This window comes from Rutilus rutilus (assembly GCF_951802725.1).
Source record: "Rutilus rutilus genome assembly, chromosome: 23".
Taxonomy (NCBI): Eukaryota; Metazoa; Chordata; class Actinopteri; order Cypriniformes; family Leuciscidae; genus Rutilus; species Rutilus rutilus.
The window spans coordinates 17,400,622-17,424,764 of NC_140233.1; the positions used below are offsets into that span (position 1 = coordinate 17,400,622).

Below are 24,143 nucleotides of genomic sequence, written 5' to 3' on the forward strand. Positions count from 1 at the left end.
CACACACTGTTCGGAATAACATACAATTCATACACATGGGCCAACAAGTACCACCATTGTGTTCCCCGTCGCACACGCACAGATACAGTTTCCCACCAGAGTGGGGTCAGACGGTGAACGCTGGAGCTATGTGGGGTTGTGTCCCCACTCCTACACTGCAGCTGTCTTCCTTTCTCTGGCCTAGCATACACACTCACACGCTTCAGTTTGCACTGTTGTTACCAGTTGGGCTTATTCCAGGTCCAAACACCACCACTGCCAGTTCTACCCTGAGGGACTGGAGCATAATGTATTTTGTATCCCTTCTGGCAGTCATGCAGACCTGTCCTTGACTGACCCACTTCAAACGCATACGTTCGAAAACTGTGACGTCGAGGGCCGCTCTCAAGGAACAAGGGCGGTTGATTCCTGGAATATTTGTTTGTATTCGGTACTGTTATCATAACCCAAATACATTGACTGAATAAACAGGAGACATCAGTGTGAGTGATAATAGACAAGTAACCAGAAGATGACGAGACTGTAAATAAGGTCTTTTGCTGAGCGCTGCCGTGATAATACAAACAGAAGTTGTTGACAGACAACATTGCTCATGGAGTCTGACATGCTACATTACAAGCGCATTACATGCAGAGTTTATTCAGTTGGCAGGATGTGGAGGTTGATGTATGCCGAGTGGGTCTGGCTGCACGACATGGCACCGCCTGAGGAAAGTTAGACAGGCAATGAGCGGGAATATCTGTCATGTGCGGCATGTGTGATATAATCCTTTTGAGAATGATCCCAAGGCATTATTTCCTAGGATCGTTGAGGTTTTCTTGACTCTCCCCCCTCTGGTGGGTGATATCAATCACTGCAGTTGCGCCCACTAAGGAAAACAATTAGTCCTCTTTAGTCACGCAAACCGTGCTTGTGCTTGATGAGGTGTGAATTCAGGAGTTTCGTTCGCAGCTGTGTATTTTACAGCCATTGTAAACAATAATCATGCAGCTAAACAAAGCTTCGACATGAATCTCAGAGGGAGATTCTGAGAGGGAATCTGATTGCCAAACATATTTTCCAGGGCCACATAAACCACGCAAACTGTTTACAGAAATATCCGAAAGTCTCCTGATAATTACTGCTGATGGAATCTGCAGTTTGGATGTTTTTAACCCAAGCATGGTGTGAGCTGGTCATGGCACAAGAAGGTTTTTCATTCTTACGGGATGAAACTTTAAAAGCTGCCCGCCAGATGCCAAAGAAAATAGAGGTCTTCATAAAACTGGAGAGGCGTGACTCAAAATAGCAACACAAGTTTCCTATTGGTTGACTGGTATCATATAAAGTGTAACCACAGAAAAATGAAGGTGCATTAAAGCAGTACTAGCATGGCTCGTCACAGGGAAGCCATTTAGTATGTCTGTAACCCGCAGGAAAAGTGCCTCTATTACAACAACAACAAAACAAGATTCTAAAGGGCCTTAACACAAAAACAGCTTAAATGAACTGACTTTAAATCAGTGACTAAAAATCAATGAGAGCAATTGCCCTGTGGTTAAAGAATGATCACACGTGTAAAAAGAGAAAATTGGATGAAAGGTATAGGACCACATTTTGTTCACCTTGACTATTATTTTGTAGCTTATGTCTAACCATAAGGAATAGGTAAAGGTTCTGCTATCTGTATAGTGCCTAAATGTTGATTTCGTGAAAACATCTTAATAAAATAACTAAATAACATCTTATTTACAAAATTAAAGAACACACATGTTGAGGTAGGGGTGAGGTATAGCTACTACAATTAGCTTAACATAGTGAATGGGAAGTCTTCACCATGATAAAATAACAAATGTGTGTGTGTGCGTGTTTGTGTGTGTGTGTGCATGGGTGAATAAGAGTCTGAGGATTTGTTTTTATTTTTAGGAAGAATGACGACAGCAAAGAGAGCCAAAAGTAGACTACTAATGTAAAAACCCCATGAACTGACTTGACACAATTTTCTTCTTTTTGGTGACGCATTTTAAAACAGGAACTTTGAGCTATAGACACACTGACAGGCTTGTCCCTTTTCTTTTTTTACAAACAGCTTTAATTTACATCACAGCTGTTAACTATGCTACTCTGTATTGCTAGTCAGAGGAATGTGGTATTAAAGGGATAGTTCACCCAAAAATGAAAATTCGGTCAACAATTACTCACCCTCATGTCGTTCCAAACCGTAAGACTTTCGTTCATCTTCAGACCACAAATGAAGATCTTTTTGAAGAAATCCGAGACCTTTCTGTCCCTCAAGATGTTTTCAAGCATGTTTGCTTGATGTGCCAGAACAATGAGGTTCATTCTCGTGTTACGCAGCACGTTTGAGCTTCAGCAAGAACCAATGAGGTTCATTCTTGTGTTACGCAGCACGTTTGAGCTTCAGCAAGAACCAATGAGGTTCATTCTCGTGTTACGCAGCACGTTTGAGCTTCAGCAAGAACCAATGAGGTTCATTCTCGTGTTACGCAGCACGTTTGAGCTTCAGCAAGAACCAATGAGGTTCATTCTCGTGTTACGCAGCACGTTCGAGCTTCAGCAAGAACCAATGAGGTTCATTCTCGTGTTACGCAGCACGTTTGAGCTTCAGCAAGAACCAATGAGGTTCATTCTCGTGTTACGCAGCACGTTTGAGCTTCAGCAAGAACCAATGAGGTTCATTCTCGTGTTACGCAGCACGTTTGAGCTTCAGCAAGAACCAGTGAGGTTCATTCTCGTGTTACGCAGCACGTTTGAGCTTCAGCAAGAACCAATGAGGTTCATTCTCGTGTTACGCAGCACGTTTGAGCTTCAGCAAGAACCAATGAGGTTCATTCTCGTGTTACGCAGCACGTTTGAGCTTCAGCAAGAACCAATGAGGTTCATTCTCATGTTACGCAGCACGTTTGAGCTTCAGCAAGAACCAATGAGGTTCATTCTCGTGTTACGCAGCACGTTTGAGCTTCAGCAAGAACCAATGAGGTTCATTCTCGTGTTTCGCAGCACATTTGAGCTTCAGCAAGAACCAGTGAGGTTCATTCTCGTGTTACGCAGCACGTTTGAGCTTCAGCAAGAACCAATGAGGTTCATTCTCGTGTTACGCAGCACGTTTGAGCTTCAGCAAGAACCAAGCAGGTTTGGTTGAGCTTTTGTTTATGTGAATAAAAGCTTAAATTCAATCTGTTCATCATATAAGCGATCGAGTCTCTTCAGAACATTTGGACTAAACCGCTGAATTCATATGGATTCGTTTTACGATCTCTTTATGAACTTTTTGAAGCATCAAAGTGCTGGTTGCGTAGCTGTCAATGGAGGGACAGAAAAAATATAAAAATATATCAGAAAGGTCTTAATTTGAACGACATGAGGCTGAGTAATTATTGACAGAATTTTCATTTTTGGGTGAAGCATTTTCATTCTAAAGAATTTGATTGGACAAAAAATGTACCCGCCCACGAGTGCAGAATGAGACATCCAAATTTTTGCTTTGCTTTTCTGCAAGAGAAAGAGTGTAATTTTTTAATGTGCATATCTGCCAAATGCAAATTGTTTTATAAACTTTCAGACTAACATATAGATGTTCAAAGATAGCAAACACCAAAAGCCACAAAACTCGTGAAAAATGTCACAGAGTCTTTGACACACAACTCTGACTCTCTCTCTTCTCTCTGCCTTTTACACACACACACAAAAGAGTCTCAGTGTTCTCGGGAAACCGCTGGCACCTGAACACACACTGGGCAGACGGGCACTCCCTGGCAGAGCCGAGCGGAAGATCCGGGAGGGGGGGAGAGGGGGGTATCACCCACCAAGACAGCCACACAGAGACAGACTCTCTGTCGGGAAGTGGAAGAAGGGAGGTAGGGGTTTGGGAGGAGCAGATTAGGGCCTAAACCACATGTAGGGGTTGGCCTGGACTGATCTGCCCTAAACGGCAGAGACCAAGTGGTTCTTTAGGGACAGAGAGAGAAAGAGGGAGAGGGATCGGGTAAGAATAGAATCAGGGGAAATGAGTCAGAGGGAGATGCCCTGTTGTGTGTGTACATTTGTGTAAAGGACTGGTAAATGTGTATGTGGAGCCTCATGGTACTAACTGTCTCCAGACACGCTGCATCATTTGACCTAATTTGGCTCAGAAGAAACCGAGGCAAACGCTCCTTCACCTCTCTGCATATCACAAGCAATAATTCCCAACTAGGGTTACTTTGAATTTTTACATCATTAAAACCATAAATTAGAGTTCAATTTTAGGGTTGTTGATAGTTTAAAAAAAATTGCAATCTCATGATTTTTCTTCAGTGCCTTTTTTTTCCATTAAAGGAAAGAAAACAAAACAGTGTATGTTGTCAATTTGAGTGGATGGGACTTCTGTGTGATTTTCCATACTTGTTGAGATCATTTAATTCCACCACACACAACTGCAAATGACTTTCCCATCTGGATTTCATTTATACATTAATTTGCTATTAGGTCATTCTTGAGGAAAGTTTCTAACCTGTCAAAACTTTATCAGATAAAGTAGCTCAGGTGTCTCATAAAGCAAGAGGAAACTACTTAGTGAGTTATTTAATCAATTGTGTTTATCAATTGTGCAAGAGGAAACTACTCGGTGAGTTATTTAATCAATTGTCTTTAGTTTACTTTAAAAGTTATAACTGTAATATAATATAAAATATAATATATGAATGAATGTTAAATGATATCCAGTATGACACGTTTAAAAAGAAAAAGATTGGCAACCCACCAATTTCCTGTATTCCAGACGGGAGTGAGCAAGGTGTTTTTATTTTATTTTCAGAGGAGTCAGTCATTCATATCCTGGAGAAATGGGACTACAGCGAAGACCTCTAATCTGTCAACAACCCGCTGCTTCAAACCGACCACATGCTTTTTGGGGTCATCGGGTACGTGCAAGGAGGTTTCTTGCGGTTAACAGAAGGAGAGAGCGCCATCTAGTGGGATAAACACTCAACCAATCCGTTCTCTTATAAAAAAAAACATCACCCAGACATGTTATTTACATAAACTACAGACAATGCTGTCTCTATCCATTTTTATGGCACAAAACTTCATCATATATGTTCTTTAATTAAACAAATCAGAGTTAACTTGGCAAACTTACATTTGGGGGCTAGTTGTCAAACTCTTACTTTTTTTCTAATCAGGGTTTACTGAAAAGCAATTGAAATTTGCAGGTATTTTTGAAGGCCAAAACCCAGAAATGAGTTAGCATTTTAGCTCTTCTGGTTCCATTGTCCTGAATGTTTTTTTTTTAAAGGGTTAAATGCTTGAAATAAGGTCTGTGGTAAGCACAAGCTCAAGATATTTTCATGTTTTATTCTAGCATAACATAAAATACACCAGTAATACCCTCTTGTCATGTTTTGAAGCTTTTGGCGGTTGCTAACAAGTGGCTAAATGGGACTACAGAGGTTAAATTGGGTTTTTGTCGAGGGAACCAGCACTCTATTAAAGGGCATGTTATCACACGATGTAGGGCAAGTTGTCACAATTGCAAGTCATTACATGACTTTCGGACATATTTAAGAAAAAAAAATAAAGAATGTGCGTTATAACGTTATAAGGCATTCAACATGTGACTACTCCCTCCATTAAAAAAGTAACATTTTCACAAAAATTCACAAAACATATTCTGATTTAAAAGATTGTGTGTGTGTGTGTGTGTGTGTGTGTGTGTGTGTGTGTGTGTGAGGAGAACAGTTTTTACTGCATTGACAGCCTCAGTGTGTCCGTGAAATGGGTGTTAGAGAGAGAGAGAGAGAGAGAGAGAGAGAAGCATGAGTGGATCTCTGCCTGCATTCCCATTCAGCCCTAGACAACATCAGCCTGTTGTGTGTTGTTTTTTACCTCACACTGGAAACACTGCAGTGTACAGACTATACTTCTGAGGGGGCACATTGTATTGCACATTACACTATACTATACAGATTACAAGATAAACCATAATGGTCTAGAATGGGGGCTCTAATTCAGACAGACAGCGAATCATGTACTTAACTGGCAGCCAGACTCCCTGAGAGAGTCTGAAACAGTATTAAACAATATAGTTCTTTTTTTTCTTCTTCTGTTTCAGTCTCTGATCGACTGGAGTCTACGAAATGTGCGTTTAATAATTGATCAAAGGTAATTAGATTTCAGGTCTGCATTATTCATTCAGCATGAGATGGATTCGAGTCGGTTCTTTGCTAAAACTACTAGCTTGAATTGGATGAATGAATCAGCAAATCAAATAATTAAACCTCACTGACTTCAGGTTCACACACATTTAGTATTGCATACTAACAGGTTTTTCATACCATTTCTACAGTCTGCAGTATACAAAATGTGCACTGTGATTTTTAACATTTTGGGCCAGATTTACTAACTTGAGCCAGCGCAAACCCTCTTTTGGCGTTAAAAAACTCCGGATTTACGACACAGTGAAAAAATTGCGCTGAAAAGGCGTGGACAGTTATTTTAGCGTCTGGCCTTATTGCATATGCATTTGTAGGAGTTTCCCTTTCAGAAGCTAAATTTATGGGAGGAAAATATTTACATGAATCATGCAATGTGATTTACTAAGGTTTGACCCTGTATTTAAACTTTTAACACTATTTAATCACTAAACATTCCTTCCTAAATATCTGGCTGGAATTAACCACTAAATCTGGAGAGTCTAGATTTACTTTGACCCTTAAACGCATACCTCAGGTCTTTAGTGACCAGGGATGTCATTCACCACCCTCCCCCTCATTCATTTTTTAAAGTTAGACATCAACCTTCTTAGTATTCCTCAATAAATTCATTATAAACAATATAACAAAAAAAAAATGTTTTCCCAATCATTTTTTGTAAAAATTGTATAGGGTCGTTAACGCTAACGACCCGAGGTGTGTAACAGTGTAAATATATTTTTCTGCACAACAATAATTAAATCATTGATTATTCATTGACTGAATAATTGCAATTCAATGTTTGATATACAGTGAACTCTGATACAATGATGAAGTGACATTTCACTCATATGGCGCTTTTCCATTACCGGTACCAGCTCGACTTGACTCGACTCGCCTCGCCTCAGCTCGGCTCGGCTCGCTTTTCGCTCCGTTTTCCATTGCAGATAGTACCTCCACAATAGTACCTGGACGTCATAGCGACGCCGCAGGAAACTGCCGTGACTTAATCTTTTACGCGAGACGCGCGAGACACACCCGCTACCCACACACACAGGGCAAAGGAGGAAATCGAGTGTATGCTGTTTTTGGATGTTTTTGTTTTTGCTGTTTTTTAATCAGGATACTCCGTCTGGCGCGTGCAATGATGACGCAGTGAATAGTGACGATTCTCTCTGACCAATCAGCAGTCTGCCGTGTTTTCACGTCACATTTTAGTATCGCCTCAGCTCGCCTCAGCCCGCTTAGAACCTCGCCGGAGGTGGTACGAAAAAAAGTACCTGGAAGCAGGTACAGGTACAACTTTTACACAGTGGAAAACCAAACAGAGCCGAGTCGAGTCGAGCCGAGCCGAGCCGAGGCGAGCTGGTACTGTGTAGTGGAAAAGCGCCAATAGTTACCGCAGAGAGAAAACAAAAGAATAGGAAGTATCATCAGCAAAACTTGAAATGGCTCAGCGATTTACTGCAGAGCAAGTACTGCAGAGCAAGTACTGAACGCAGACTAATATCACTTGATGGTGGATCTGGTGAAGAAGCTGTCAGCGATCAAAATATTGATTTTGAATAATAGTTTTGCGAATATGTTTGAGTTCGAGAATATGAGCCAGATGCTGAATGTACAGGGAAATGAGCTCTGATGAGGACAGTGATGATGGTATAAAACATCTGCTTAAACTGAACCCTTCCAATATAATCGATATAATCGCGACAGGTAGAGATCCATCCGTGTTAGATATAGATCCGGGTCGCTAAAGAGCCGAATATGTAATAATGATTGGCGAAACATTCATGCATTTAAGGGTTAATATCAATTAGACATACCTACTTAACCACTGCTGTATCATCTCATTGTGTCATTGTTTAATTCAATCTGCTGAGATCGGTTGATGGTTTTGGTGTCTACCTTGCTCTCTCTGCTGGTCTCTCTGCTCCATGGACACCAGGGCGGAGAAGTGGGCCTGATCGTAGGCCAGTACCAGCGGGGAACAGTGACAACGGTTGGGAGGAACCTCCAGCGGCAGGTACAACCCTCCAAAGGGAATGGGGGCAAAAGCTGCAAGGTAAGCACAACAAAAATGGTAGAAGTTCATCTGTCTATATGAAACTTCAATTCATCTACTTTTAATTTAAAGACTAAATTTATACTACAATGTTTCGTCGACACTGGTGGAACTGAATCTTAAAGGAATAAGTTCATTCAAAAACAAAATAAAAGCGAATCTTCCGCTCCATTGGATCATCTTTGGATCATTGAAACAGCGAGTTGAACGAATTAGTCAGAATTTGTAAATAAATGGAACCTGATGGAGTTTGGGTTCATTGCCATTGTTGCCTTTGGCTTGCTTAATTGTGGAAAATTAATGTTCTGCAATATTCTTGATCCAATTGCACTACACTATCAGATGAGAACAAAACTGAATTGAGCTGAATAATGACACTACTGTCTTCTGTAGAGCTGCTTTATCGCTGAATTAAAGTTGTTTCATCTTTACATAGTTGTTGAACTGAAAAGGTTTGATTCAAAAGAATAGTTTGTTCATGAAACTACTCTCATTAATGTAACATGGAAAACTAGGGCAGAAGACAATATTTTCAGTGCAAAATGAAATAATTTCAAACTGTTTCTAACAAAGTTTTCATATAAAGACTGGTGCTAGTGCTCAAGTCTTGTAAATAACAAGCTTTAAAGTTTTAAAGGTTTTTTTTTTCACAAAAGAAAGTATGGTAGCTTGTTTTCGCAATGAAATAAAAAATGTAAAAGATACTTTTTACCTCACAATTCTGACTTTTTTCTCACAATTGCGAGATATAAACTCGCAATTGTGGGTTATAATGTCAGAATTGCGAAATATAAATTCGCAATTGCAGGTTATGTCAGAATTGCGAGATATAAACTCACAATTAAGAGTTATAAAGTCCAATTCTGAGGGGAAAAGATTTGCGCATTTCTTTCTCACAATTTTGACTTTATAACTCGCAGTTGCAACTTTATATTACACAATTCTGACTTAATAACTCGAAATTGTGAGTTATATCACAATTCTGAGAAAAAAAAGTGAGAATTGTGAGTTTATATAAAAAAATTCTGAATTGTGAGATAAAAAGTCGCAATTACCCTTTTTATGTTTTATTCAGTGGCGGAAACAAGCTTCCATAAGAAAGTCGTGGTTTGGTTCATACTAATCCTTTAAAAGCATTCAAGCATGTAATTACAGTCTCACAAAGTTGAGGTATTTAATAACTCTTGATAACAGTTTTAATTGGAAATAAAGTTGTTTTCTATTTAAACAGGTTTAAAAAGAAAACGACAAAGCCCTCTAGTGGTCTGAATAAAACAAAATGCACATACTCTGGCTGGAAAAGTGACTGTGGTTGTGAATCTTACCTTCCCCTCCGGAGTCTCTGAGCATGGTGTCAGCTATCACCACGATAGGTCTTCTCAGAACATGGGCCAATACAAACACATGGAACTCCTCCAAACTCTCGTAAACCGGGTCTTCTGAGTTGTCCACACTTTAGGAGAAACACACACAGACACATATTGTGGTATAATTGATGTACAATATAATTCTCATGACATAAGAGCGGTTGTATAATGGTGAAAGTAAGGAAATTAAAACAATACAGGCAATACTTTCTAATTAACGCAGCATTTTGTTAACAATGTGTGCAGCTTCCAATTCACCACAATGTCACATCTAATGATCTACAACAAATTTGAGTGAGCTTTAGACTCAGACAGCAGATACTTAATGCCTACATAATAATCATCATCATTTTGGATCATCATATTTTCTAAATGCATTGTAAAGCACTTAGAAATATGGCTGCGTTCAGAATGGACTTCTTGCACACTGTTACTGCATACTGTACGGTATATACTGAATAATCTCGACTAATTTAAAAAAATAGTATGCAAAGTTAGTGTAGCAGCTAAATAGCACAGAAAATGACCATGTGACTATATTCACAGTCTATACTGTAACATATCGTACCTAATTGTTCATAAAATGTCACTAAAACATTTCAGAATTAATAAGGATTCAAATTTAAATGGGTCATCTACAGTATTGATGTAAAACTTTCCTCTTTCCATTGTGGAAATGCTGCCAAAACTCATAAAAAGCTTTTTAATAGGCAAACCCATCCAATTAATAACCTTCATGCACAGTAGGCCTATCAACACTAATCTGTTTATTCATCATCATCACGCAGAGCGACGTCTTATTAACACTTCCCTTAAGTGTTGAATAGTATTGTATAGAAACTGTATTCAACTTTTAAAATACTGTACCAGACTTAAAAACATTGTATATAGCTGTTTATGTCATTGTTTATAGCTGAATAAAGTGACTGATGTTTCAACCTTTTAGTCCTTGTATACAAGTAAAAAGGAAGCCGTTCATATTTAGCTCACTATTGTGAGAGCACACATAACCCTGATCTCTCTGAGAAAAACAGGAAGCTGCATTTTCCAAGCCAGAAGACAGAAGCATGACCAGAGACCTGGCGGTTGATGCTTTCACTTTCCAGTCAGCGTGACTTCAGAAGGCAGATTAAAGGTAAGGGGTACGTTTCCTTCAGAAGCAAGATTCTTGAATTTGCGGTTGAAACTTGAATTCAACCGCAGCGCTTCAGTTGACAATACTGAGGAGAAACCAAACCCAAATGTTGACTTCAAGCGCAAAGTTTCCACCTCGCTGATCTGTGACCTGAGATCAACTGTTCTGGTTTTTATTCTGCAGCACTAGCGTCACCAAATGGAACTGCACAAATATTGACTGTTTTCAAACAGGTTACCCTAACGCTCGCACTTTCTGCCATTGGTCGAACAAATAGATAGCTCCACCCCAAATGCATGCAATTGGTTGAGCCACTGTTGCTATGCTGGGCTGGTCAGAATTCTCAAACAACAGAAAAATGTTTTGAAAACACCAGGAGACACAGAACTACATTTTTGAGAAGAATTAGCCTAGAGAAAATCAGTGGTTTCCTCAGCATATCAAACTTAGAATTTTAAAAATTTTAACATGAAATTACATCTAAGGTGAGTTTTTCCACTTATAATGGTTATGGATTTAGAGGACAAATCAGAATCAGAATTTTCTAAATGCTCACAGAGCTATGGATGTTCAGGATGGAATATTAGCGTATTGCTTATGCATACTACAGTACTCAGTGTATACTGAATACATATACATTTTAAATAAAAATAGTGTTAAAATAAATATAGTAATATGCAACTATAAATGCTTCTGATATGAGCATGCTACATTGTTGCTATCATCTTAGAAATTAAAGGGATAGTTTAAACTTTCCTCAACAACCTAAAATTTCCTAAAAATCCGGTTTAGTCCAAATTTTCTGAAAAGTCTTGATCGCTGTATATGATGGATAGATTGAATTTAGGCTTTTATTAAACAGAAGTTTAACCAAACCTGCTTGAGGCACGAGAACAAACCTCTTCTGGAAGCTCAAACATGCTGCGTAAAACGAGAATAAACCTTGTTGGTTCTTGCATGTCAAGTGAACATGCTTGAGCTTCCGTTTACCACAACTGATGTGAGAGTAGATGAATGTTTATATGTGAACAAAAGCCTAAATTTAATCTGTTCATCATATAATTCAATCGAGTCTCTTCTGAAAATTTGGACTAAACCGCTCGATTCAAATAGTTTTGCGATCTCTTTATGAAGTAGTTGCGTAACTGTCAATGGAGGGACAGAAAGCTCTTAGAATTCATCAAAAAGATCTTCATTTGTGTTCCGAAGATGAACGAAAGTCTTACGGGTTTGGAATGACATGAGGGTTAGTAATTGATGAAAGACTTTTCAAATTTGGGTGAACTTTCCCTTTAAGGCTGACATTACTTCTGGTTCATGTGTCCCACTGGAAATGGAAGTTCATTTCAAGCACAAATTATTGTGGGATGCAATGTTCCACACATCGTACAATCTGGCAAATGCAGTAGGGTATAGCCTTCCAGAAAATGTACATATTGTGCACAGTATACATACTGCAGAAAGAATATTAGCAATATGCAATTCTGAATGAAGCCAAATACAATGTAACACTCCAATTAGTGCCACCAGGTGGCAGTGGCACACCTTTACATGAGCATAAAGTGGTTTTTCAATCACATAATAAGCTCAATAGCATGCACTGCATTATTCTCCATGCATTATAACAGTCCCTCAAATCGCTAAAGAAGGTTTTTGATGGGTTCTTTGTGTTTTAAAAATGACATAGTGTCTAAAAGTCATGTGTTAAGTGTAGCTGCTGGATGGAGTTAATCTCTAGTGGCCTCTAATAGCAGTCTGAGTGCAGTGTGAGTGATCTAGGGGATCTGAAGATAGGCATGCTGGGACAGCCCATAGCTCGTCCACAGTTTGAGTGCATTGTAGTCAAACTTTGAAGTGGAAATCATTGCACATTATCTCTGACATACTCATGTCTTACAAAATGTAATGTGTGTATGTGTATATTATGATGGGTAAATGTGTGTTGGAGGCTGATATGATTTTTTTATTCCGAAGCATTTGATGTTATATTGTTGCAAATGGTTACAAAATTGGCATAAGACTACATGTTTGTAGTGAAACGGAATATCTATACAGCAGGTGGGAATGGAAAGACAACCGAAAGTGACATAACAACATAATATGTAAATGTGTGAGGGTGTGTGGGTGAGCATTACCCTCCACTGGAGTTGCCGTTCTTGCTAAAGTGTGTGCGTGGCTCACTGGAGGCCAGCTTCAGCAATTCGTTCCACTCTCTCTCCCATTCCTCCTCAGTGTACACCAGCCCCGACTACAGAGAGAAAGAGATTTCTGATTTACAACGTCCCACAATATCACTTGCAACATTTCCTCTTGATATTACTGGAGATGCTCCATTTATATCCATCACACCTGTCAAAACCACCTGTCCTTATACCATAAATTAATACTTATTAAAAACCCATTCAACAAAATAAATTATATTTTTGTATTTTATAATTTAATCTATTAAATCTGTTTATAATTTAATCAATTTTCTAGATATTCTTTAGCTGCACTGTTTTATTTTACTTTATTATATTTATTTAATTTTTTATATAATATTTATATAATATTTTATATAATTTATATATTTTTTATAACGCATTACTTTTAATTTTACAACAAAATATCTGAGTTACTTTTTCAAATAAGTAATGCAAGTTACTTTGTTTTCCCGTTTATTGACTGACATCTTTCCTATTTTCCTTTTTTTTTTTTTACATATGCATCTGCTTACATATGATGCATGATACATTGCATGTTTCTGCATCTTTTTCGCCTGTGTTTTGCTCAGGAGAATTGGTACTCTTTCAGAAATGCGTAATAGCGCCCCCTTCCGTATAACAGAGAAAACACAGAAAGCCGAACATAACATTCAAACATAATTTCTTATTCTAAGTACGTCCTATTAGGGACACCAGTAAATCTAAATGGCTGCTCTACAATTCATGTGTGATTAAATAGAATGCATTTGCTATACATTATCGCTCTGCCTGATGGCAATTCAATAAATTAGGCTGAAAATCAGTTTGAGAGCTGACTATAGTCTCAATTATTTGCTAAACTTCCCTTTATTTGTCAGTACACATAATTATTGTATACACTGACACTTACATGCTTGAGTTACAGCAAGAAAAATAGAAAAATAGAATAGAAAAGCAGAAGGTTGTGTAAACATAAGAACGTTTTCAACAAATTTAAAATAATTCCTCTGCACATGCACTTTTAATTCTTCAGTTTTCTACTCTGTGTTATCTCAGTGGCATCAATATGTACAAGTTCTAAAGGAAACACACCCACTCGTTCACACTCATCCACCTCTCACACTCCCATATGCGCACAAACATTTCCACTCCATCCACACCCACTCATTTCATACGACTTTAATCAGTGATCCTCATTCAGCAAAAGCTGATTCAAGAGCTCTGGGCCTTCAGAACAATGAAAACAGTACCGCTAATAAAAAATTCAAGGATCTGCTATCGATCACACTGCTGATTGTCTGTCCTCCGGTATGCTGTAACAGCAATAAGCTCTTACGCTAAAAGCTGTGGAGGAAACGCACAAGCTAATCAGCAGGGGTGTTTATGGGGAAAGCCATTATGAACTGCAGGCTAATGTTTACGCTACTCACTTGGCAGACAGCTTCTTACCAAAGTACTTGCAAGAAGTGCATTTATTGAGTTTGTATTATCTAAGTAGGCAGCTAAGGAAACAAATCGTGAACTAAAAGGAATGTAAACGTCGACAAAAACCATCACGAACACAGTAATAGCATAACATAGCAGTGCTGCTATTTGGTACAGTAAGGGAAGTGGCAGTTTATCTACACAAAAGGTTTTTTCAAATCCTTTGTGGTTAGCATATGTTTTGAATGTTAAATCAAAACAATATTATTTGTGTGTCTGTGCCTTGCTAAAATAGCAAAAACTTGTAATTGGCTAGGTGCAAAATGGCAAAAAAATGGGTCAAGGAAAGACTTGATTTTGTTCTCTTATAACTATCGATATCTATAACAGAAGAAGTCATTTAGAACAGAAATAAAATTATAATGGTGATGCTCATTATATTAATAAAAAAATGTTGACAGGGAAAGGCAATACTCCGACATGTAGCGATGTTGCGCTTCGGGTGACCCAAGTTCAAGTCCCGGTTTGTGGCCCTTTCTTAACCCCGCCCCCCTATCTCTGCCACTTCGCTTCCTGTCATCTCTCAGCTATAGCCTACTATCTAAAAAAAATAAGTACAAATTCCCAAAGTATACCTCAGTTTTTACACATATATTAGGCTACATTGGCATAACGTGCGCAGCCAGCGTTTTCTCGCACACACACCTTGATTATCATTTTTTTGTTGTTGCAACAATTACTTTGTCCACAAGGTGGCAACACTGGCCCGGCCCGTTGTTAAAAAAAGAAAAAAAAAGAAATGAATGAGACAGACCAACAACAAACTACTGCATAGCTGAGCCCTTGTGTGAGGGGTTTAAGAGATACCTGTACACACAACTCTAGTTTATAAATACAAAGATATTTTTAATTGCTCATAACTTTTGGAGAGAAATTTATGAACAAACTTTCTTCCAGTAACATAAATGTTCATAAGAAGTTATCTGGTCTTTAATAATGTTCTCAAAACGTTAGCACAAAAACATTATTTATACGTCGTTCGTTCGTCTAACTTCTTTGAAATTTATATTACCACTTGTTTCAGAATGTTCAGAGAACATTCAAAAGTAACGTTCTCATAATGTTTCCAAAATTATAAAACGTAATGTTCGCATAACCAAGAAAAAACATTAAAAAATTTTTTTTTTAAAAACATGGACTTTTTGAACGTTCAAAGAAAAGTCAAAGTAACATTTTCAAAACTTCTTAGAACATATTCTTGTTAGCTGGATAGTTGCCAACCTCTTTGTTCTGTTGAGTCTGCTGCCACCTCCACCTCCTCTTCAGAGCTTCTCTCTCTGCTCCGCTCTTCATCATGGCATACAGACTCTTCCGCAGCACCAGATCCCGGTCATGGAAGCCCCACATTCCTGGAACACATGGAAAGTCAGACATACGACACCATATTCATCTTGTATTTCTAATTAAAGGAACATCACATAAAATGTGAGACTGAACACTTCTCTTCTTTCCAGATATTACAGGTGTTCATGTAATACATGTGACATGTGAGTATGAAAGTCCCACCTAAAGAAGCTGCATGCAGAAGGCAGTTGCCGTCTCCTGTTGTGGCTAACGGTAATAGCTTCTTACAGCTGGTGCACATGGTGGACCACCAGTTCAAACGACCTACGGAACGGTTTAAACACACTGAAATGACTTAAACATGGATTAATAAACACCATTCAGCATTTCATCACACTCTCAAAGCTAAAACTTAGTCTTAAACTTGATAAATTTACTGGTCATAGGCCTACTGGCCTACTTTTAGTTAAAGGCAAGGTAGGCAATTTTGGTAAAAAAAAACATTTTTTGTTATGCTGGTTGAAAGTCTCTTCACACCCTGATAGCAATCACTAGGTTAAGAGGTCTAAATGTATTTATATGAGTATCGTCTGTGGAAGATGTTGGACCATAAAAAGTTTGTCCAATCGTTGCATTCGGTCCGAATTTTTGTTAGCCACCTTTTACACCTTTTAGAGTTCCTCCTGAACCAAAACAACAAGCTTATGTTGCATTCACCCCATAACTACTGTCATTTGAAGATATGGAAACACGTGACATTCACTCAGAGCGGTTTGTGACTCGATTGCGTTTCTATATCAACACTATCAATGCTGAAATGAATCTGCAGCAGTTAGATGATACAGGATAGAGCTCTTATTATTTGAAATGTTATGTGCTTTGAAACATGAGGTAGTTTAACGCCGTCTCTCATCTCGTAACGCTTTGCAGACTTTGCTGTGTGCGTTCATGTGTTTTAAAGGAGGCATGGGTTTGGAGACGCTCTGAAGGGATCTCATGGTTTCAAAGCTAATTTGCTATTGCTAGCCGCTTTTGCCTATCCTACCTTTAAAGGTGCAGTAAGCGATTTTTGCAAGAAACTGTTGAAAGTGGATTGGACCGAGAACCACAACAAACTTGTAGCCAATCAGCAGTAGGGGGCGTGTCTACTCATAATGGGAGATGAAAGTGAGCTGAGCAAGAGATTCGGGAGATTTGAAGACTGTAGAAAGAGAGATGGCTGAGAGACATTACAAAAGAGAAAAGCTCAGAGGAATATCACTGGAAAAAGAAGGGTCATGATCAGGCAAGAGCTTTAGGACCTGGGTTAAAATTAGAAAAACTTTCCAGCACTGGAGAGACCTCTGTGGGAAGGCCTGAAAACGGACGCTGAGATTGCGTTGTTTCTGCTCCATATGTGAGTAACATGGTTTTGATTGTGTGCGACTAACAACCAACTATTGCTTGTATATACTCATGTACTGTATGTAAATTTTTTGGTGCTTCCTTGTCATTCGTTCGCCATCTTCGCTTTATTTTTTGCGAAGCATTATTTTGTCCATCAAGTTCAGACATGAGTAAAAACATGAACACACTAGAGAGCCGCGCCCGCTTTATAGTAGAAATTTTGGTTGGAATTCTAATTGAAAGAGACATGTTATATAATACAATACTATATATAGCTGCTTGCTTTAAAGCATACTATTGTAATCAAGTGGTCTCTAAAAAAACACAACGTGACTTTATTGGAGTGCCGAATTGCAGAGCTTGTGCAAACATATCCTCTTCACTATGATCAGATGCTTTCTTAACTGCTGCTTTCTCACCGCTGTGTTTTTGTTCTGTGTTTATTTAGTCATTTAGAGGAAAGTGTGCAGTACAAATGTACACATCTAACAGTCACTCTCAGCAGTGTGGGTGGCGTCTTTAGGTACGCTAACATTATACAGTTGAAAAGGTATTTCTTACTTTTTACATATAGCTCACCAGGCTTTTTTTTTTTTTTTTTATAGCAAGCAGTAGCAGAATAAGTAGTCCTCTGCAAGCTCTCGGCCCTGAGGCGGTTTGCACTGGGCATTGACCTATCACCCACTCTTTTCTCTGAAGCTGGTAAAGCTCACCGCGAGGGAACGTCAGTGCCTCTACCCTCAGCCCTTCTGCCCTCCCTTGGGACAGCGTCCTCCTCCCACAGTCCAAAAGCATTTCCAAAGTCCCGAGGCCATTTCCAACCAGTTAACATATTGCTATAGTATTATTTTGCTTGCACAGAGGAATTGCATCCTTGTAATATTTGATCTTTTGCTAATTAACTACAACCCCAAATCTAGAAAAGTTGGGACCCATGAGCCATGACCCATCTTTGCTTGCAAAGACTGAGATGCTTGAACACTTTTACACTCAATCACAATACCCTCACATATTACTACTTACTGTGGACAGTGTAAAAAGAGTTTAACTTGGATATTCTATAAGCTTTTCACTTTTATTTTGCATCTGTCCCAACTTTTTTGGAGTGTGTTGCAGCCATCAAAATTTAAAAGTGTGTTTATATTTACAAAATACAATTATGATAGGCAGTGAACATTTTTTAAATATTTTCTTTGTACTTTTGTCAGTTAAATAGAGATTCTTGATTCTTATTGCATTTTACAAAATATCCCAACATTTCTGGATTTGGCGTTGTAGTTTAAATCTAGTTTAAAACACATGTGCCAATTTCTTAGAAACGTTGTTGGTTTCATATGGTTTTGTACCATTTTCAAGAAAAGATTCAGTGTAATGACTCTAAAAATGCAAAGTGGTGTACTGTAATTATTTAGGAAAATTAAATATATTTTTCTTACACCCTGAAAACATGTAAGTGCATCTTAATCAAAAAAAAAAAAAAAAAAAACCAGTTATCTATTTCAAGGTAATTTTTAATATTACATTTAAATTAAATTATTATATTAAATTATAATACAAAATAATTACTGAACTGAACTAACCTTTCCTTTTCATAAAACTAACCTATATTTTAAGAGACTAATTGACTTGAGACTGGGGTCTTCTATGATATAATTTCCTGTTTTATGATTATTATTATTTTTTGTGCATGTTGATTGTACTACATGCCTTAAATTTAATAGACAAAGTTAAAATAAATAAATTAATACATTTAAATAAGAGTCATGTCATTGACCCATACTTGTAAGTACAATCTTTAGAATTTCTCCTTTTATGTTCCACTGAAGAAAAAGTGATATTTAAATGATGACAGAAATGTATTTTTGGGTTAACTATCCGTTTAAATCTTAAATTTTGGTGTTGGCATGAGCTATGCTATTTGGTAAGTGCATGTTTTTATTCACTGGTCCGCTTGGCTTTGCATTTGATCCAAGATCAGGGATTAGTTTAATTCTTTTGCTGCTGTGTTGCGTTGACTCTAACAATCTAGTTAATCTTGTGCAATCCAAGCTGACATTAGTACTGATCATAAACCTGTGTTTATCATCACTGTAATGAAAGGCTTGGCTTTGCATTCGCTCCGTCACTGATCTGAGCGCAGTGTTTGTGGCTCACCGGCTTGCTCCAGGGCCACCATGGTGGATTGCTCGATGAGGTCGCGCTCGATGAAGCTGCGGAAGTCCTCGCTGTACACGCTCAGGTCGGGCAGCTGGAATGTGTAGATGGGCATCTCTAGGGGGAACTGCTCCCTGCCACAATCCCCTGAAACCTGCAGCCGCGCCAGAGACATGATGGCAGAGCTGGCATGGGAAATGCCCCGAGACAGACGCTTCTCTAGAAGAGAGAGAGAGGGGGGCAAGAGATTAGAAATAAAGATTCACTTGCTTAATAAATGTTCCTGTGAATTAATCACATACTGTTCATTTGTTTATATGAACTAATCTGACTTTTTTTATTTCATATGCTGGGTACACACCAAAAGATTTTTTACATCTTATAAGATTTTCAAAATGTGACAGACCACAAACATGAGGACAAAAAATCCTAGATTTAAGCGTTTTGCTCCTATAGTGTGTGGTGTGCCATGATGTGACAAAGACAGCACACCACACACAAACAGATTTTCAACCAGAGTCTCGACTATGAACACAGGAAATCTCGCAAAATATCGTGAGACTTCAGAATAAGCATGACGGACGATATGCAGGAAGAAATTGCGATAGTGTTTGGAATGATTTTCACAGAAAATTCACGTGAAAAAACCATTGTACCTACCATTGTATATAACCTTTTATACAGAAATATATTCATTCTTTATTGTCTTTATTTATTCTTTATTGGATTTATTGTCTCTTTAGAAAAAGTTATTTAATCCCTCTAGTCTATAGAACCTCACTGAACCCTTAACACTCAGCTTTTTTTTTTTTTATCTTTTTTTTTATTGATTTTAAGAATTATACAATTACAGTCAGGGGGGTACAAAGAGTAAAGCTGATAAACAAACATAAAAAGACATATACATAAACAGTAACAAACTTAAAAGTTAAACAAAAATTTGAAAATGTTTACAGATTGAAACGCACTTTGCAGCTTTCTTATTTTTCAAACCCAATATTGTGTTTAGGTATTGTAAAATTTCTGCTCTTAAAATGAAAAACAAAGGCTTGTTTCCTCGAAATTTACACTTATGAATACTAAATCTTAACATTAAGCTTCCTGCAAGTGTGTGTGTGTGTGTGTGTGTGTGTGTGTGTGTGTGTGTGAGAGAGAGAATGACCGTCCCTGCGTCCCAATCTGCATACTATCCACCCTATCTGCCCTAAATAGTATTGACAATTACTAATGTCACATACTATTTAGGATGGATAGTATGCACACTGGGACGCAGGCCGTGTCTTCCATCATCTCGCTTTCTGATTGGATATTGTTTCGTTTCACGTGATAATCTCCAGAGCGTGCCCGCATTTGTCCTCGGGGTTCCCCCCACACATCAGGATTTCTGATCGTAAATATTAAACATGTTTAATATTTACGATTCGCGATCGGAGCGGCTCCGACGTTCTTCCGAGCAGGTTCGGACACTCTTAACACACCTCACACCAAGGGAAAATCTGATAAAATAATCTGTTAAACCATCAAGATAATCGGGACATAGCTAGGATTGTCGGAAGGGGAGAAATCGGCCCAAAATCAGCCCGATTATCTTTTGGTGTGTACCCAGCAATACAAATTAAATCCTTTACATTTTGGTACTTTCAAAGAGTTTTATTCTTTCAAAAGAGTTTATACCAGACAGTTTAAGCATATGTGAGTACAGATTTTTATTATCATTTTCTACAGGAAATTGTCATTTAGTGACACCAGAGGGGCCTAACTTCAACATCTGTAGGCATATTGTTAAGGAATCTGGAGCGCTGTCCTACTTACAAGAAAGACAGGTAGGGGGCGCTACACATGCATAGATGAATTGTTCACAATCAGATAAATAACGTATTTAGAAAATAGATGAGGTGACTTTTCATTTCATGACGACTTTAAACGGGTACAAGAGAAAATATGGAGAAAACACACAAACAAGTCAAAACAGGAGGAGCTGATAGAGAGCTCTGCTCACCCTGAGTGTTGTCCTCTTGTTTTTGGGGGCATTGCTCAGGCTTGCTGATGTGCTGCGGGGTGCCGCTACGTTCCGGCTGCTTGTAGAAACGGCCCTCATTGAAGACGTGGGGCAGGTTGGCCGTGTGGACCTGCCGGAGCTGCTCATAGTCATTGAGAGCGGCGCTCAGGTCCCAGTTTTTACCTGATCCACCACAGACAAACAACAGAATTCATGATTACATGGTGAGCATATAGTAGTACTTAAGCGTAAAAGGTCTTACTTTTTCATTTTCTCTTGCAGGTCAAACTTAAAACTGTCATGGCAGAGCAGCAAAGAAAATAATCTTGCAGAAAAAGTTCAAGGCTGCATCCTAAATCGCATACTTCCCTACTATATAGTACTGTTAGGGAAAAAACATGTGACAAGAAGTATGTCCGAAAGAATTCACAGTATAAAAGAGTAGGCAAAAAGTACCTGGATGACCTACTACTTCCGGTGAGATTCTGAAGTGTGCATGTGATGTACACTTTACTATCCCATGAGGCCACGGGAGAGGATTTGTGAATGACAGTGAAGCAACGCAACTGACACTGGTAGGATACATGATAATGAAAACATGGGGAATGTAGTACATCCAGATTACATTCATACTATATAGTACGTACATTTTTAGAGGTCGCTAAGTAAATACTTATTCAAATAAAAGCGCCTAATCAAGACGCAGCCATAGTTAGCGAACTCAACAACAGCACACCCTGTTTATTAATTCAGACAAATTAAGTCTATCGCCCCCTTGAGGGCCGTAGTTTGTTAGCGCCACATTAATCTGCAATAAAACTGATAAGATAATAGTACACACACACTCCAAACCATGCTGTGCACCAAATATCTCTAAATTAGTCCTTTGTTAACACTGATAAAAAATATGATTTTTAATCTACACCAATTTACAAGGAAAAAGGAAGTGAAATCAGACATCAGAATATTATAATAATGTAATGTACTATGAAACTATAATGCTTATAATACATTTTAAGTATTACACACACACACATGTATATACATACATATAAGTAAAGCAATGTTGTCAACAATATAAATATGCACATATATTACAAGACTTGTCTTGCCTGGATCGAAAATCAAGAACAATGTTTTCATGCCCACTAAATGGGAGGTCATTGTTAATGAACGTTGCCTGGTCTTCCTCTTTCATTTCCCCAAGCCATTGTTTGTGTACTCCTGCCAACTCCCATAAGGCTTTTCAGTTTAATCCCAATTACATCATCTGCCAACACGAGTGCCACAAACCCTAAACAATGATGCTCAGCTTCACATCAAGCCTGATAATAAAGGGAGAGAAAACGCTTGTGGTTTTTCTCCAGCATGCTCTGAGTAAAGACAATTTGATGAAATGACAATAAAGATTTGTTTTTGTTCAGTTCGTTTTGTGTTCAGAAATCGAGAAAGTTCATACCAAGGAGTAAGATCGTAGGAAAGACACTGAAGCCAAACCCTCTAATGTGAAATGACAGTCACCTCAAGACTCCTACGCACAAACACAGCTGCTTCCATGTCCTCCAGCTACTGTCTTATCTCCGTAACCCAAAGGCCTTGCAAGGACCAAAGAAACAGGTCCTTCTAACCGTCGAGAGCCTGTGTGTGTGTGTGTGTTTCAGGATTTGTGGAAACCAAATGTCCCTGCAAGGATAGCAAAACCTATATTCCTACATAATGAAAAATGTAAACTTTTTGTATAATTTATACTATATAATATACTACACAATCTTTTATATACACACTGTGCAGGTCCAATATATTTAAATACCTATATATTTGTAACTGCACATTTATAATGCTAAAGTTGCTTAAATGTCATTTTTCATGTAAATATTAAAAATATGTTTAAATACATCACAGTTAATGACCAGTGACCCCAATTTGTATGGATTTAATTTAGTGCTGTTGAATCGATTATATATATACTGTACATTTAAAAACGTTTATGTTAGATGCAATTAATCGTGATTAATCGATTTGACAGCACTAATTTAATTACATGAAATATGTATAATTTACAATATATTTTATATAATATAATAAATAAATAAAATCTTACTAAAACTAAAATCTTTTATAATTTGAAGCCTAACATACATTTTCCTGCTAACTGTCTAGATTTCTATCTGGCAGTCTGAACAGGGTTATTACATTCTCACTGTAATCTTAGTAGCACCAGAACCCACATCAATCAATACAAATCTCATTGTAGTTTATGGATTTGTACATCCTCTGACCAGCCTGAAATTTTAAAAGACATTTTAAGGTTTAATCGAATGACCACTCAGCACCTCTGATACATGCGTTTCGCGGTTTACTAAGCATTATGTGTCTCAATCAATGTGCTGAAGGCGGTGGATGGAAGCTTCCTGTTGACTATCACTCCTCTGTCTGTCCTTTAGGTGTACAATTTGATTTTGTAGACATTATCACATATTGCGGGTACAGTCAGACCACATAAATATATAAAATATGTCAATCAGTGCTTTTAAAGTTCTAGAGCTGGAAGTTGTACGGTTCCAAACATGGTCAAACACACAATTTAATTAAACAAGTACCCTTGGGATCTTTGACAGCAAAAGGTTTGCAGGGTTTTAAAGGAAAACATCCTGTTCAATTCTGTTCAATAATATTCAATAATGATATTGACCTGATCCCAGATATCCTTATATGTGAGTTTGAGACTTGAGTATTGAGTTTATATATATATATATATATATATATATATATATATATATATATATATATATATATATATACACACACACATATATATTTTATGTAGATATATGTATCTTTTAACAATTTGCTTTTATTTACTTATTTACTTATTAACTTAATTAAATATATATACCTGTACATATATAAAACATATA

The 24,143-nt window shown here is 37.9% G+C and overlaps 1 protein-coding gene across 1 annotated transcript in view; it reads right to left on the minus strand.

Annotated features, from left to right (window-relative positions):
- Positions 1-24,143, minus strand: part of otud7a (OTU deubiquitinase 7A) — an 81,849-nt gene that overhangs the window by 4,988 nt on the left and 52,718 nt on the right. Inside the window, 7 exon segments of the mRNA XM_084397655.1 lie at positions 8,076-8,225; positions 9,558-9,685; positions 12,870-12,982; positions 15,624-15,751; positions 15,909-16,010; positions 19,227-19,445; positions 21,226-21,408. Of these exon segments, the coding sequence (XP_084253781.1) occupies positions 8,076-8,225; positions 9,558-9,685; positions 12,870-12,982; positions 15,624-15,751; positions 15,909-16,010; positions 19,227-19,445; positions 21,226-21,408 (1,023 nt within the window).